This window comes from Ceratotherium simum, chromosome 11, assembly GCF_057802395.1.
Source record: "Ceratotherium simum simum isolate JZ-2026a chromosome 11, ASM5780239v1, whole genome shotgun sequence".
NCBI classification, from domain to species: domain Eukaryota; kingdom Metazoa; phylum Chordata; class Mammalia; order Perissodactyla; family Rhinocerotidae; genus Ceratotherium; species Ceratotherium simum.
The window spans coordinates 63,539,856-63,558,048 of NC_141910.1; the positions used below are offsets into that span (position 1 = coordinate 63,539,856).

At 38.8% G+C, this 18,193-nt stretch overlaps 1 protein-coding gene across 2 annotated transcripts in view; it reads left to right on the forward strand.

Annotated features, from left to right (window-relative positions):
• The window catches only part of NBAS (NBAS subunit of NRZ tethering complex), a 331,461-nt gene that overhangs the window by 42,862 nt on the left and 270,406 nt on the right, over window positions 1–18,193 (forward strand). For both annotated transcript variants that reach the window (XM_087437126.1, XM_087437127.1), the window contains exons 10-11: window positions 10,461–10,599; window positions 17,002–17,070. In XM_087437126.1, coding sequence (XP_087293252.1) covers window positions 10,461–10,599; window positions 17,002–17,070 — 208 coding nt within the window. The remainder of the gene's footprint in view (window positions 1–10,460; window positions 10,600–17,001; window positions 17,071–18,193) is intronic.

The window sequence follows — 18,193 nt, forward strand, 5'->3', positions numbered from 1 at the left end:
ATTGCCAGGAAAATGAAATGATGTTTTTTACTGAACTAAGCAGTCTTCTACTAGTGCTTTTTCCGTCCAAGAAAAATTCTCATGTTTTGTCTTTAACAACTAACCACTCAATATAATCCCTTTTCTGTGATCATCCTTAAGCATGTGTTGGCCAAATAGTGCTTCATAATTTCACTATAATGAACTCTACAGTGAAATCTGAGCATTCTCCAGAGCTCAGATTATAGATTCAAGCATAGTGTAAAGCTATGCATTCTCAAAGTATGGTCTCTATACCAGCAGCATCAGAATCGCTGGGAGAGGTTGTGAGAAATGCAGATTCTTGGACTCCACTCTGGACCTCCTGAGTAAGACCTCTGGAGGAGGGGCCTAGCAATCTGTGTTTTTACAAGTCCTCTAAGTGATTCTGATGCATACTTGTATTCGAGAACCATTGATGTAAAGAGTCACGATTTTGTATGTTTTCTTCTTATAAGCTCTTTATCTAATAAATAAAGATAAGCAGAATTTAAAATATTGAGCTAGTAAGATTTTTGTAGTAAAGAATGTTTAAGATATACTAAGATGAATTAAAATTGGGAACATTTCAATTATCCCAAGAGAGGAATGACTTCTAGCTGTGAAGTAGTAGGTAACATTTTCTTGAGCCCTTATTTGCCAGGCATGGTTTTAAGCATTTTTTAATCTAGCTGTGAAGTAGTAGGTAACATTTTCTTGAGCCCTTATTTGCCAGGCATGGTCTTAAGCATTTTTTAATTTTGGGGTGTGTAGTTTTCTTCTTTCTTTCTTTTTATTTTTTTCTTCCTTGTTGGTTGTATGCTGCAAGCCCATTGGTCATTAGAGAGAGTATATGTAAGAGTTTCTTGCTCTATTATTTCTAACTTCCTTCCTCAGCTTTAAGGAGTTTTAAACCACTAGATGGCAGATTCTTCCAACAATTGCTAGATTGGAGAACATTCTTAATAAACCTCTTGTAATTCTTGGAATGAATTTGTAGTGTTACGTCTAGCTCTCCCAGTGCGTCAGTATCATGTACGGTGTGGTGATTAGGGGCAGGCGTTCTGTCCCTACCTTCCTTTCCTCAGATGGCCTTGACCAGCCCCTTATCACTGCCTCTTGGTCTGCTCTGGCCTCTGCCTTTACTCCTCCTCATTTAATTCACTCTTTCTTGTGGTTTTTGCTCCATCAGTCACAGTTTATTTTTGGTGTCTGATACCTATGTTCCTGCTTTGAGTTTTAGACTCTTAGAATGTCAGAGCTGGAAAAGAGTTTCATCCATCATTTGGCTCAGCTTGTTCATTTCTCAGGTGGGAGAACTGAAGCCTGGAGAGGTTAAGCCAGGGACAAGGACTGTGTCTTATGTATCTTTATGCTGCTGTAGTTCTTTGCACGTAGTGTGCAGATAGATGTTTCCTGAGTGAAACAACTTTGGTAGATGCTGTGAAGGGCACGGACACCATCTCTGTGCCCAGGTGGCTCAAGTTTAATAATGGAGGCGTGATTTAAACGACTGTTAGAGTACAGAAAGTAGAAGGTGATGAGTGCCCAGGAAATGAGCAAGATAAGCCATTTGTATTGTTAAGGACCCTTTGAGCTTTCTGCCTTGCTCCTCCTGCTTGTCTCTTATAGGCTAGTAACATTCATTACATTTCTTATCATTCTCCAAATGCACCATTTACAAACTCGTCTCTGTGCTCTTGTACATCAGGTTCCCTTAGCTTAGAATACTCTTTGCCTGATCCCTTCATCTGTCTGGGAAATTGTTTAAATGATAAACCGTTAGTTGGTGTTACCTTGTGAAGCCTTCCTTGGCCTCTTCCTCCATGTGGTGAATCTGTCCTTTAGGTGTTTTTGTACCTAACTTAAAGGTCATTGAAGAGGTCCTGTGCAGTAGTGGTCTGTGTTGACTTGTCTTTTCCCCTGGAGTGGACTGTGCTCATTTTCGTTCCTGTGTATGAGTATATGTCCAAGGCCATCTGAGGAAAGGAAGGTACCAAAAGCGTGCCCCTGAGCGTGAGACTGTAGGTGATACTGCTGCACTGGAAGAGCTAAACGTGACACTAGAAATCTATTCCAGGAAGAATTATAAATGGTTTATTGAGAAGGTTCTTTAGTTGCCTAGCACATTCCTCATTGCTTAGCACGCAGTTTGCATTTAGTAAATGTTAATGGGATGAAGGGAATTTCTTAAGATTACATAGTTACTTTCTTGCGAAGGTATTTGGTCGTGCTACCTCTGATTCCTAGACCTATGATTTTCCTATTTTCCACAAAATTTTGAGGTCGAAGATTATTGGAAAAGTTAATCTCTCTCTTCTTTTTGTTAAGGGGAGGTAAAATTTTAACTTCTATACATCATGAACTTCAGAAGATTTAATTTGTGCTGTAGAAATTCTGTTTTGCTTTTTGTATCTTTATAGGATAATTTAAAAACAATTATTTACTTCAAAATGTGATTCTTAAAGTAAGCACTTAAGAGCCAAACACCCTATAGTTTAAGGAAGTGATGGTTACTGCTGCATGTAAATATTCTGGGTGGAGCAACTTAACGCAACAGAAAATAGCATTAAAGATATAAATTATTTTCTACAGTATTGTCTGTTTGTGAATGTTAATTTTTGCAAAAATCTAATGATCCTTTCAGTAGTAAATCACAGAATGCTTACTATATAACGATTAATGTATAAACAACCTCAAAATGTCACAAAGCGAATTATATGCTAATTTCTTTTCCAGCATTTGACTAGACTTGTGGGTTGATGCTAAATGTTAAAGCCAATTCACTGAACTTTTTCTCCTGGACTTCATTAACTGGAAAAATTTGTGTACATAATTTGGGATACTGTTTCTTGATGTTCCCCTTTTTAAGTTAAAAAAAAAAGTACGCGGGGCGGCCCGGTGGCTTAGTGGTTAAGTGCACGTGCTCCGCTACTGGCGGCCCGGGTTCGGATCCCGGGTGCGCACCGACGCACCGCTTCTCCGGCCATGCTGAGGCCGCGTCCCACATACAGCAACTAGAAGGATGTGCAGCTATGACATGCAACTATCTACTGGGGCTTTGGGGGGAAAAAATAAATAAATAAAAAATCTTAAACAAACAAAAAAAAGTACAGGGAATGATGTAATGAACACCTAAGTACCTACTACCCAGAATTAACAAATATTAAGATTGTCTTTTTTAATTAAGATGTTTTAATTAAGATGTGTCTTTTTAAATTTATATATATATAAATATATAAATAAAAGAGAGCCAGTAGTACAAGCAAAGTTTCCTACGTCCATTCCTTTGTCTCACTTCTCCTTTCTAGAGGCAACTGCTCTCATGATATTGCTGTGTGACCTTCCAATATATATTTTTATATTTGTTCTTTTTACACTGTATATGTTCCTCCCAACAATTTATTGAATTTATTTATCCATCCCTTTTATACATTTAAAATATTTCTAATTTTCCTGCATTATAAATGGTGCTGTACAAAATATTCTTTTACCAAGAGATAAATATTCCTGTGCAAGAATTTCTCTAGCATTTCCTTAGAATGCAGTTTGTGGGATTGTTGGGTGTGTGCATTTATTAGATATTGTCATGTCATTCTCCAAAATGATTGCTCCAATCTCACCTGTAGTTTATGAGTTACCGTGTCTCTAAACATTCTAGAGGGTGGGTGGTATAAATCTGTGTTGTTTTCATCTGTGTTATTGGCTTTTAGATTCCTCCTTTTGTGACTTGCTTATTCTTTGTCCGTTTTTCTTTTGAGCTGCTTGGGGAGATCTTTATAGATTCTCTCTGCTATACTCTGTTAGTTTTATGTGCTATAAATGACTTCTCCTGGTGTGTGATTTGTCTTTTCACTTTGTGGATAGAAGTTTTAGTTTTAATATGGTCAAATTCGAAGGAGAATGTCTTAATGACTGTAGAGTAGGAAAGTATTTACAGGTCAAGATCCATGAAGCACAACTCATAAAGGGAAAGATTATCAGTGTGAATTGAGTTGGCTCTTCTTAGAACTCTCCTCTCCCACGTGAATTTTATGTTTGTCTAGTTTCATTACATCAGTTTGTTCAGTTCCATGAAAAATTGTGTTGGGATTTTATTTGCAATTGCGTTCAATTTATAGATTAATTTAAGAAGAATTGGCATCTTTAAGATATTGAGAGTCTGTCAAAGAACATGGTATTTCTCTCTCTTTATTCATGTCTCTTATGTCTTGCACAAACATTTTGAGATTTTCTTCCTGATGCTTTCCTTTACCAAATTTTTGGCTTAGCGTTGTCTAGTGCCCTCTTTATCCATTTGTGACCCCTTTTCCCCATTTCTCCCATCTCTGTTGCTGTACCCCTTCCCTTCTCCCTGCCTCATTTTATATCTTACTGTTGAGAGCTAGCAAAAATGAGGACAGGCAGGGGACAAGGGGTCTCTTTCATTCTGTGCCACTTAAGGAGAAAGTTGGAGCTTAAATTCGCTCGGTCACTCAGGTAACATTTATTGTATATACTGTGCTGGGCCTCAGACTTCTCCCCTCTCTTTCCATTGACTGTTTTCATTTAAGTTACATGGTTTTACCAGTGGAACTTGATTCCTCTTCACTTTGGCTGGTGTTGACCAGGAAGCCTATTCTGACACTGAGGCCGGGCATCACTGTCAACCTGCCTTTCTTTCCTTTTTTTTGGGTGGGGGAGGCAGATTAGCCCTGAGCTAACATCTGTTGCCAGTCCTCCTCTTTTTGTTGAGGAAGATTGGCCCTGGGCTAACATGCATGCCCATCTTCCTCTACTTTATATGTGGGATGCCTGCCACAGCATTGCTTGATAAGCGGTGTGTAGGTCTGCATCCAAGATCCAAACCCGTGAACCCCAGGCTGCCGCAGCAGAGTGCACAAACTTAACTACTACACCACAGGGCAAGCCCCCCTGCTTTTCTTTTCTTAAAACAATAAGAAATGTAAAACATTCCTGTAAAACAATAAAGTAACCAGGGGCCGGCCCCGTGGCGTAGCGGTTAAGTGCATGCACTCCGCTGCTGGTGGCCCCGGTTCGAGTCCTGGGCATGCACAGATGTGCTTGTCAGGCCATGCTGTGGTGGCGTCCCATATGAAGTGGAGGAAGATGGGCACAGATGTTAACCCAGATCCAGTCTTCCTCAGCAAAAAGGGGAGGATTGGCATGGATGTTAGCTCAGGGCTGATGTTCCTCACACACAAAAAAAACAAACCAAAAAAACAATAAAGTAACGGACCAAATTAACATCTTGCATTGGGATTGATACCCCTTGACACGTGTAACTGAAGAGAACCCTTCAGTAAATGGGGACTGGGTTATCATCTTCAGATAGGGCTGTCATCTTTTGCACAAGTTAATTGCAGGCTCCTAGCTGTTCTCCCCCTTTATTTGCCCTTAATTAGAGACAAGCATTCTGAGTGCAGAGAGCATACCTTGTGCCTCTCTGTGTATGCAGAGCCCTGCACATTGCCTGGCATGCAGTAGCTGCCAGTTACCCATGTTGTGAATATGTTGATGAAGTCATCTCTGTTGCCCTTGTTTAAACATAAGCACACATGCCTGCTTGTGTGTGTGAACATGTGTGCGTTCTTGTAATTGGAGCACCAGTGTCCCAAAGCTGCCATACCATCTGGTGGGAACAAGACATGATTAGTTCCATCATTCTGCCTCTTTTTCCACTTACTCTTCAGCCTGGCATGAATGGAGGAAAGGTTGTTTGGAAGCAGATATTGAATTGCTTTTGTTCTTAATGGAGCTTATCCTCTTGTAGCCAGTTTGATCTATGCATGGCCATGACATTTATCAGAATTCAAATAGAGGAAATGTATTCTAGTATTGAGACCAGGAGATAATAAACTGAAATCTCAGTTAGCTCTGTATCTCCTTCAGTAGTCAGGCAACTAAAAGTTTTATACATATTTTTTTTTTTTTAAACTTTATTTATTTATTTATTTTTTTGTGAGGAAGATCAGCCCTGAGCTAACATCCATGCCAATCCTCCTCTTTTTGCTGAGGAAGACTGGCTCTGAGCCAACATCCACTGCCAATCCTCCTCCATTTTTTTCCCCAAAGCCCCAGTAGATAGTTGTACATCATAGTTGCACATCGTTCTAGTTGCTGTATGTGGGACACGGCCTCAGCATGGCTGGAGAAGCAGTGTGTCGGTGCGTGCACCCGGGATCCGAACCCAGGCCGCCAGTAGCAGAGCGCGTGCACTCAACCACTAAGCCACGGGGCCGGCCCTATACATATATTTTTTAATCTGAAAATTAGATATGATGCCCATTGCCTCCATGACATAGTAATGCAGATGAAATAATAATGCTCAATCCCTTCAGAAAAGAGTTATACTGTTAATATAAATATATGTGTTGCACATTGGGGAGCAGTGGAAAATTATCTTAGTTATCAGGATCTGCTTTATTCTTGCCTTTTGGGGATTTGTAGGATTCTCAATGTTTTTATTTTTATTATAATTATAGGTTACTGATTTTTAAATATGTTTTATGAATCACGTTTTCTGTTTGAAAAAAACAGTGTGATTAAATTTGGAAATGTGGATATTCAGAATTACCTGTTTCGTTTCTGTTTATTCAGAGGACTTTTTCCTAACAAATTGACTTTTTTTTTTTTTTTTTTGTGAGGAGGTCAGCCCTGTGCTAACATCTGCCAATCCTCCTCTTTTTGCTGAGGAAGACTGGCCCTGGGCTAACATCCGTGCCCATCTTCCTCCACTTTATGTGGGACGCCGCCACACATGGCTTGACAAGTGGTGCGTCGGTGCGCGCCCGGGATCCGAACCAGCGAACCCTGGGCCACCGCAGTGGAGCGCGCGCACCTAACCGCTTGCGCCACCGGGCCGGCCCCCTAACAAATTGACTTTTAAAAAAGAATTCCTCATGGAAGATTTGAAGCGTGTTCATTGAGAGCATAGTATACTGACTTCCTGTGTCTGTCATTCTGTCTAACAGTCAGCTCATGACTGATCTCGTTTCCTCTGTATCCTCAGCCGTTCCTCCACCCACCTGTTCCTGGATTATTTTGAAGTAAATCCTGGACAACATACTATTTCATCTAAATATTTCAGTGTGTATTTCTAAAAAATAAGGACTCTAAAAAAACATAAACGTGGGCCTGGCCCAGTGGTGTCGTTGTTAAGTTTGCATGCTCCGCTTTGGTGGCCCAGGGTTCACGGGTTTGGATCCTGGGCACGGACCTGTACGCTGCTCATCAAGCCATGCTGAGGTGGCGACCAACGTACAAAATAGAGGAAGATTGGCATGGATGTTAGCTCAGGGCCAGTGTTCCACACCGAAAAAGAAAAAATAAACCAACAAACCAACAGAAAAACATTTAACCGTTATCACATCTGAAGATAATTAACACTAATTTGTCAATATCATCACATATCCAGACTGTTTTCTCTTTTAATGCATTAATCTGCTCTCCATTCTCTCTCTTTATTTTGGTCTTTTGCTCTGAGTGAGTGAGTGTGTGTGCGTACGCGCATGTGTGTGCATTCGGAAGAAATCAGGTCATTTTTTTAATAGTTTCCTACTGTCTAGATTTTTTAGATTTCCCATTGTTTAGATTGCATCTTTGTAGTGTTGTTTAAAGTGTTTTTCATTTGTCAGCTGTGGTTTCTTCAGATTGGTAGTTAGATCCAGAGGAATAATATGATTTTATCTGTACCAAATATACCTCTTTTTGGTAAATTATTTTGGTGTAAAAGAATCATTTGAGCAGAGTGGATGCTCTAGGCAAGTAATACTTGTACTACTAGCTTGACTTTGGACCCAACTCTCTCTTGCCTTGTGAACAGGGTGAATTACGTGTTAGCTCTGAGGATCAGCCCAGGGTAGAAACAGCCTAAATGGTTGTTGCTTTAAGCCATCTTCTCAAAATTTGTTACTTCCAGTTTACTGTGATGTAAAATTGTTAGCGCCACATCTAAAAGCAATGGGATAAAGGCTTTGAGTGAAGGCTCATGTTGTGTTTCTATGAATAAAGCGCAGTTACATTACTTGATGAATTTTGAGATTTTGAGTTAGGCTAAGCTCCATGGCTAAACCTAGAAGGATTTTATACAGTTTTGAAAGTTTTACATTTGAGAGTATGTGGTAAAGATGAGGTGGTGGTGTTGTTGTTGTTAGCTTAGTTTGGAAACAGATGTTAGAAAGCAAGTGGTCAGATGAAAAGAGAGCAGTTGGTGGGATTAGAGTCTGACAGGGCATCTGAGTTCTGGGGATGGGAAAGAAACAAGGTCTATGTTAGTTTTCTCTGGTCTAACAGTTTACCACAAACTTAGTGGCTTAAAACAAATTTATTATCTTATAGTTCTGGAGGTGAGAAGTCCAAAATGGGTCTCACTGAGCTAAAATCAAGGTGTCAGCAGAGCTGTGTTCCTTCGGAGGCTCGGGGGTAGAATCTGTTTTCTTGCCTTTTCCAGCTTTTAGAGGCTGCCCAGCTTCCTTGGCTCCTGGCCCCTTCTACCTTCAAGGCCGGCAGTGGCCAGTTGAGTCTTTCTCACATCACATCACTCTGACACTGGCTCTCTGTGTCCCTCTTCCACTTTTAAGGACCCCTGTGGTTGTATTGGGCCACCTGTCTAATCTAGAGTAATTTCCCTGTTTTAAGGTCCGTGGATTAGCAACCTTAAATCCATGTAATGTAACATGTTCATAGGTTCCAGGGATTGGGACTTGGACATCTTTTGTGAGGACATTAGTCTGTCTGTCACACAAGGCGATCAGAGTTAACAGGGGACAGGTGTTGCTTTCTGCACTAATACAGTTCTTTTTAACTACCCTTGAGCATACACTTGTACTGGTCTTGAAGGGGCAATATTGAGAGCTCCTGGTATTACATCATGAGGTCCTTATATTTATAATTATGTAACTTTAAAAGTTAACGTTGGTTAACATAACCATGTAACTGAGTCAGTCGTTTGATATGCAGCTCTAAGGAACCTTATGAAGTGTTATTTTCTTTCACCTTTCAATTTCTTTGCAGAAACTAAATTTTTTTTTTTTTGTGAGGAAGATCAGCCCTGAGCTAACATCCATGCTAATCCTCTTCTTTTTGCTGAGGAAGACTGCCTCTGAACTAAAATCCACTGCCAATCCTCCTCTTTTTTTTCCCCAAAGCCCCAGTAGATAGTTGTATGTCATAGTTGCACATCCTTCTAGTTGCTGTATGTGGGACGCGGCCTCAGCATGGCCGGAGAAGTGGTGCATCAGTGCGCGCCCGGGATCCGAACCCGGGCTGCCAGTAGCGGAGCACGCGCACTTAACTGCTAAGCCACTGGGCCGGCCCTAAATTTTTTTAACTTTTGGTTTTTCTATGAGCATGGCCTAGCAAAAGATAAATACTAATATGTGTGGTGAAGTGCATCCTCTTTTTGACAAAATGGGAGCCTGGTGATGACAGATGTAATGTACATCTTGATGTAAAGGGAGTTTGATGTAGTTTTCTGTCATTTGGGACAGTGGTCAATTGTGTGTGGGGAGCATTGTGTGGACATGACCAGTGAAAGCTCTGTTTTGAAGTCTTTTTCTCCCCCTTAGGTAGCAGGGAGTTTCCAAAGCATGGAGGAGGGACTTGTTAAAAAATGCAGACATTGAGAAGTCTGTGGCCTGTCTCTTCTCTTACTCTTTTTGCCTTATTGTCCTTGGGAACAACAAATAATTCACTGGTACTTGTAGTGTTCCCTTTAATATAACAGAACTTTTACTTTCAAACTTTTTTCTTTTTTAGACAGAGATTACGATATCTGTTATACAGTTTCCTGCTGGATTTGCTGAACATAACTTTAAAAATCATGGCTGTTTGGGTTCCATTATTAATCAGCTTAGTCTGTATAGCGGTTGGGCAGTCTTTTAACTTTCAGCATGTGTTAGGCTGTTTGCCCTGTTGGTAACTGACCTCTAATTGGTAGTGAAGTAGAACAAACAGAAAAGTGAACTGGTCATAATGTGCAGCTATCCTACTACATAGTCTTCCTTCAGAGTAGTGATTACCGTACAGTTCTGTCCCATCCACAGCATTCCCAGCTGTCATTTCTTCCGCACAACTGTCATTGTGCCCTCATTGCATCCGATGCGCTGCTGTGATTAACCTGTGTATCTGGGTGAGGCGACCCACCTGTTTATTAAAGTTTATTGGTGTGGATACAGACAGTTTCTTTGATGTTCAATGGCCAAACTTAAAGCGTTTTTTCTCATTTCTAAGTTCCTTTCTGGTGCATGAGTGTTTAAGCCTTACCTCTGCATGAGTGAAGGGGAAGTTCTAGTCGAAAAACCATCTGCTTTTCTTTTGGTTGTTTCCTCTAAAATATCTACCTTCTAGGTAACTATTTAGTAATTTTATTACAGTTTTCCTTGTGAAGGTGACTGTTCCTGCTCTGTTTTAATGTTGTTTTGTTCATATTTGCAGCTTATTAATTTTTTTCTCTTTTTTAGACTTTTACTGGTTGGTGGATGTGAAACTGCTGAAGTAGGCGTATCGAAAGCTTCTAGCTCTGGCCTTTCCTCCTGGAGAGTTCTTTCAGGATCACCGTATTATAGGCAGGTTACTAATGGTGGAGACAGGGTCACTGCGGTAAGTATTAGTTATGGCGCTACACTGTGCTAAGAGGTCTCAGACAGAGCAGCCCTTTGTAAGATATAGAGGAGAAAATGATTTGTCTTAAATGAGGAAAGTGACTTCTTGCAGCGAAATTTTAGTATTTCTTTCCAATATCAAATTTATCTAAAGCATATTATATTTAACTTGGTCTCATTTTTACTAACAATATTTTCAGATATTAGAAAAACAGCCTAACAGTCTTGTTACTCACATTTGCTTATTTAGACATGAACATTTATTAAGCACTTTTTATGTGCTGACAGCTGCTGAGTGCTGTTATGTGTATTAGCTCATTTAATTCTCAGTAACCCTTTGAGGTAGGTATTGTTACCAGTCCGAGTCTATTGATGAGGGAAATGAAGTGTAGTTAAAGTAACTTGCTCTGGGTCGCGCAGCTAGCAAGGGCCAGAATTAGAGTATAAAGTCTGGCAGAAGTTCCCCTATTCAGATTATTAACAACGTGGTATACTTCCTTCCATTTTGTTCTATATTTATATGGACTCTTCATCCATCCATCCCTTCATTCATTCTATAATTGAGCTTCTGTTTTGCGTCAGGCACTCCTTTATGCTGTAATAGTCAGTATAGGCTAGGCTCTGATGTGATAATAGAACAGTTACATAAACAAGTAAATGAAAAATCCTAACATTTCTGTAGGTTATGACATAAAAATTTATTCTTTATTTGTGACAAAGCCTACTGTTGGTACCGTGACTCCGCTGGACAGCTTGTTCCAAGTGATGGTTAAAAGATCCATGGAGGCTAGTGACCTCTTGAGATCCTACTATTTCAATTTATGGCCTTAGTTGGGGAAGAGAGGGCTAAAAGGTAGAACTTTTTACTGGCTTAAACCAGAACAGACATCACTTCTGCTCACAGCTCATTTGTTGTAACTAATTAGGTGGCCCCTCCCACCTTCAAGGGGCCTGGAAAGTAGTTTTCTGTGTGTCCAAAAAGGTGAGAAAAACTAGATATAGGTGAATACGATATTGGCCACCCTGTAACTACCATACTGGCCACCCTGTAACATTATATATCTTGGTTTCTGTGTAAACTGCACGAAAGCAAGCACTTGAAGAAAATTATGCACCTTGTGTGTAGCACGTTGCCTGATATGTAGTGGGCACTCATATTTTTTGCGTAAGGGAAGAAACCAAGCAATTAAAGTGAAACACAGCGTAAGTGAATGTGCTATGCTGTTTTTTCCTATAATGAATGTTTTTATCCCATTATTTCTGTCTTAAGATATGTTGATTTCAAAATAATCCTCTAAAACAATGAATGGTTAAAGGTTTTGGTGTTGAAAGGGAACTAAAGAAGAAGTACTTTTGAAAAGAAATCTTTAGAAATTACAGTAAGCTTCCACTATTTTTTTTTCCTTTAGCTTTTAGCATATATGGAAATATGTGATTGTGAATTTAACCCAACAAAGTAGTAGTTTTTATAAATTAGATCAATTTATTGGCTTATATGGCACCAGACCTTAAAACCGTTTGTATTTGTTGATGGGTTAATATAGTACTGAGCTCTGTGCTTTTTCTTCCATTCATTATCCATCTCTTTACTCTAGCACCCATTTATTCTCTCCTCAGCACCCAGCAAAGAGTCCAGTTTGAGTATTATTAGTCACATTTCACAGATAAGGAGCCTAAGGCTCTTTGAGATCTTAACTAAAAATAGGGGAACACGAGTGGAACCAGATCTAGCTCCTGCTCAGCACCTTCCCCCGCTCCCCATAGGGCATAATATGTATGTCGTTGGCACTGTCAATTCATGCTATGATGTTTATCCCATCATTTCTTAAAAAAGGAGTGAGGTAGGAGTTGCTTATACACGTTTGACATATTAGTTCATATTTGCAGAAGTTTAGTCATATTTCTCTCTCTGATTTAATTCATACCCAGCTTGTGGTTTTATATGTGAGATGTATCAGGGCAGATCTTGGAAAGAGTTTGAACAGTTTCATCTCTTGACTCTGTCTAAGTGTAATGTCTGCAGCTTATTTTTAAATGGTTCAGTCAAAAATTAATTTTAAAAAATGTATGTATACACACACACAGATAAAGTAAATGTGGCAAAATGTTAATAATTGGTGAACCCAGGTGAAAGGAATACTGGTGTTTCATTGTATAATCGTTTCAACTTTTCAGTAGCTATGAAATTTGTCAAAATTAAAGATTGAAGGAAAAAAGAAAGAAAAAATAGGTAAACGTGGAGGATACAAGGAGAGAGAAAGTGGGTGAACTGTGGAAGTCCGTTTCAGGACAGTATCATCCAGTGTGTCTGTGACAGTGGTCTGGGGAAGGGAGAGTCACGGAGTACTGTCGCATGTGATGAAACCTTTTTTCACCTTGGCGTCTTTGAATTCTCTTGTGCTTTCACCTTGCTCCTTACCCAAGTATTGGAATCTGCTCTGCTCTGCTATATACTGTTCTTTCCTCTCTGGCCTGAAGCTCCGGTATTGGAGTCTCTTAAAAGAAAATTGCTTGTGCTCTGGCAGAATAAGTGGGGAAAAATATTGAATTGCAAATTGAATGCTCTGCTGTATGATTCACTTCTTGAAATGCTGCAAGTGTATTTTAATTACGTTAGTGGCTTTTAAATGTGTCTTGCAGCTAAACTTACAATCATTCTACACAGCCTTCCCCCACCTCAAAGCAACTTGAGGTTATAGGATTACTTTCTTTTGTCAGGTGGCAGATACTGTCCTCATTGAACCTCCTCTTATTGTTTGTTTAAGGTTGCTGTTGCGTTGGGGTGGATATTGACTGGAAAATGCTGCTGACATATATATTCTAGTCTCTCACAAGGCTGCTAGGTTGTAAAAGAGACTATGCAAAATCCAATATATGCATTGACCAAAGTTTCCAAATTAATGTCAGTGTCATCTATGTGAGATAGTTTTATTTGTTCAACATCGAATCGCTGCTCCAGGTATTAGGAATATAAAGGTAGCAGCCCTCAAGGGGTTTACTGTATGGAGGAGATAGCTGTGTCCACAAATAAGGCAGTAAGCTGGAACAGATACCAGGGGAGAGTTCAGTACCTGAGAGAAAGGAAAGCACCCAAGCTCAGGGGTCAGAAGCCTGGGATTGAGATTCGAGCTCTTCACTTAGCACTGTGTATTAAGGCTTTTGCCAGTATCAAATGAGGCACTGTATGCAAAGGCGCTTAATAAATGATAAAATGATCTACAGTGTTAATTATTATTATTTATTTCTATTTTTAAGATTAAAATTTTAGAAAAAAGTGTATAAAATGAACAAAACTGACTATATTTTATATGCTGTTGATGCTGCTACTTTTTCAATATAGAATGTTGTTATAGGAAGAACACAGACTTTTTGAAATCCTGTTTCTCTGAGAAATCCTATTTCCCTGAAAAAAATAGAAGTACTGAGGGGCCGGCCCCGTGGCTTAGCGGTTAAGTGCGCACGCTCCACTGCTGGCAGCCCGGGTTCGGATCCCGGGCGTGCATAGACGCATCGCTTCTCCCGCCATGCTGAGGCCGGGTCCCACATACAGCAGCTGGAAGGATGTGCAGCTATGACGTACAACTAACCACTGGGGCTTTGGGGGGAAAAAATAAATAAAATCTTTAAAAAAAAAAAAAAAAAGAAGTACTGAGAAGAATATTTCCATAAGATCCCACCAGCTGCCTGCGTCTGTGCCTGTAGACCGTATCTTTTCTCTGGTTCTTACAGAGGAACTGTCCTTGGACCACCTGAGGCCAGCCCATCCATGTGTCCCCTAGATCCCACGCTCTTGCTTGTTGAAGGATATTTTTCCTACATCATGAATTTTTCTGTCTATTAATCAGAAGACAGTATGCTCTTATTTTTCTCATCGTAAAAACTCTTTAGTTTAATTGCTGGGGGATTTCGACCCCACAAAGTCCTGCTCCCACCCCATTTCCTTCCCTTTCTTCAGCTTGTTCAACAGTTGTATATACTTATTTCCAGTTCCTCTCTTTCCAGTCTCTCTTGAATTCACTTGAATGGGGATTTACCTCCGTCATTTCCCTGAAGCTATCTTATTGATGTTATCAGTGCCCTCCATGATTTTTACCAGTTTATCAGTTTTATTGATATTCTTTAATTGCTACTAATTGCTTGTATAAAAATCAGTTTTACTTTTCTCTTTCCCTTTCCTTTCTCCTCCCTTTTTAAGTTGTGTTATTTCTACTTTATCAAAACACGTAATATTTACACATGAGTTTAACCTGTTCCTCACCTCTCTTTAATCTTAGATGTCCATTTATATTTTTTTAAATGCTCACTGTCACTACTTTTGTTGAAATTTTTCCCAGTCCTCTCCTGGTTGGGTAAAATTATCATCCAGTAGATGTTTTGAGAAGGGCTCATAGGTGAAGAGTTCTTTAGGTTCTTTTATGTTCAAAATTGTTTTTCCATAGCCTGGATATTTGAAGGAAAAACCTGTCTGGATATAAAATCCTTGGTTTACCCTTTCTTTCACTGAACTTTAAAAAAACAGAATTATTACTTTGCTTTGTATGTAGAATTTGGAAAGTCTAATGTGAGTCAAATTATTTCCCCTTTGTATGTTATTTGGCCATTTTACTTGGAGGCCTTGAGGATTTTTTTTATCTTGGAAATCTAATAGCTTTCCTAGGATATTTCTTGGAGTTGATTATTCTGGGTTAATTTTCCCAGGTACCCATTGGCTCTTTCAATGTATGGGTTCAGATCTTTTTCTATTTCTGGAAAGTTTTCTTGGATTATAATTTTTGGCAGTGGTTTTAGATAGACCTTAGACCCTTATGCTAGCTTCCCTCGTCTGTCCTCCCTGGGCCCTGCAGTATTTTCTCAGTCTGCTTTTGCTCGCCTTGTGGTTAGCCTGGGTGGGGGTGGGTGGGGATATGGGGGTTGGCAAGAGCAGTGGCGATAACACCCTAGGGTTTGGTGATTTATCTCTTTGTATTTACAGTTATTTTAAAGTTTGAGTTATCCTCTATCTTCAAGTTAAGCTGAAGGTGTGGTTTTCTTATAGATTTATTTTTCTCTTATTGTTGTTTCTTGTTTTGGAAGAAAATATTAGGATGTGTGGAGCTAGGCCATCACTAATGTCTTCAGCTACTCAAAAGTTCTGGTAGGAAAATTTTTAACCTCAACAAAACACTATCCTCTTTTGCCTTTTTCTTTTAAATTAAGGTGAGTTCATATAACATAAAATTAACCATTAACCATTTTAAAGTGTACAGTTTATTGGCATTTAGTACGTTCACAGTCTTATACAACCGTCACCACTCTCTAGTTCCAAGACATTTTCATCACCCTATGAGGAAACCCATGCCCATTAAGCAGTCACTCCCTATTCTCCCCTCCCCTCAGCTCTTGGCAACCACTAGTGTACTTTCTGTTTCTATGGATTTACCTGTTCTGAATGATTCATATAAATGGAATCATACAGTATGTGACCTTTTGTATCTGGATTCTTTCATTTAGCCTAATATTTTTGAAGTTCATCCAAGTTGTAGCATATATCAGTACTTCATTCCTTTTTATGACTGAATAATATTCTGTTGTATGGATATACTACATTTTTTTTATCCGTTCTTCAGTCAACGGACATTTGAGTTGTTTCCACTTTTTGGCCATTGTAAATAGTGTTGCTATGAGCATTCTTGTACAAGTATTTGTTTAAATATCTGTTTTCAATTCTTTTGGTATAAACCTAGGCTATAATTGCTGGTCATATAGTAAATCTATGTTTAACTTTTTGAGGAACTGCCAAACTGTTTTCCACAGCAGCTGCACCATTTTATGTACCTACCAGCAATGTTCTAGGGTTCCAAATTCTCTACACTTTTTATTTTCCTCTTTTTAAATTACACCCATTGCCCTCTCTTGCTTTTGTAAGTATATTTCTTAAATCTAGAGATAAAAATAGTCTTGTGTTATGTTATTTCAAATACTGGTTTTTAAATGATGACCTTTTTTTCTGGTATTTTCCAAGTATAGGATAGGATCAATTCCTTAATGAATGAAATTATTGTTGGAAATTTTGTCCTTTTCTATAGTGATGGTTGGATAAAATGGTAACCTGGATAGCATCATTTGAGAAGAGCTTGGAGTGGATTCTAATTTGCATACATTGTATTGGACTTGTTATATATTATTTAAAAAGCATTTGATTATGGGTATATTTTGTAAAATTTACCACCTGGTGGATTTTTTTTTTTCCTTCAAACAAAAACAGAGCCTCACCAATATCTCTGACACCTAATGATGATTTTCATAACCATTTCTTAAAATACTAGATTTGCTTTAGTTTTTATGTCATGATAAAAGGACTTTTTACAATGAGAAAGCATTCCATTAATCTTTCTTTTTGTGATGTGCATTTATTTTGTAGGTACCAAAGACACTGGGATTATTAAGGATGTTAAGTGTCAAGTTTTATAGTCGTCAGGGAGAAGAACAGGTAATGCAAATTGGCTTAACCTTGTGTTTCTAACCTTGTGTTTCTCAGACATTTCCTCAGACTACCTTTAAGGGCAAAATTGAATGAACCTTAAATGTTACAGATCTTCATCTGGGCGTGCTCTTATATATTATATGGGTGTATGCATTAGTTAGAATTCATGGAGCTATGTGCTGAAAATTTGTATATTTTACTATATATCATTCTTATCTCAATAAAGAAAATTTAAAAAAAGTTTAAAGAATGAACCTAGTCCTCTTGGGTCTGGGGATGTAGCCCAAAGAAGTCTTCTGGAAGTATTATATATCTTCAGAGTTTCTAATTTTATCTTGTGAATTTTGTATCCTTGTCATAATATATCCTGTTTTGTTGGTTTGTTTTAAAATTAAAAATAATTTCTCCCTAAATCTGAGATTACTCATGCTCCACAAGGAAGTGCGCCACGTTGATCCTGGGCTTCAAGTATCATTGTTATACTCTTTTGATCCTCAGTAGGGGAGGCATGGATGCATGGCAAGGATGTTGGCCAGTTTCATCCTGAATATAAGCGATCCACTTAGGAACTGCCTCTGAGGGAGATGATTATATTCGCTCCCTATATATGGCTCTCACAAGAGCTTGACCTACTTGGGGACATCAGATCATACTCTTTCCAGTTTTGGGGAGAATCAAATAACCTAATTTTCCATTTCTTCAGTTTCCTAACTAAACAAAGGGAAATTGTAAGAAATATAGACATTGTAATAAATATAATGAGCGTTCTGTTGCATTTGTGTTTAATATATTTTAAATTTGGAGTTCTAGTTATTTCTTTACCGTTGACTTCAACTAAATCATGTATTCTGATTTGGTTTGGCATTCTATCTGTAGAATTGAGCAGTAGCACTACTCTTTATGTCTAGAAAGTCAATGTCATTTTTAATCCCTTATATCATTATACTGTTTTCCAGTTAGCATTCTCTGTAGTCATTTCATGGAATTGTCTTCATTTTGCAGATGAACAAACATATGCAAGAGTGAATGACTTGGCCTCTGCCATATACTTTGTTCTTTCTGATTTACTATGTTGCCTCTGTTGGTCTTTCTGTTATCATAATACTGCATGAGAGCATTACTTTGCTTT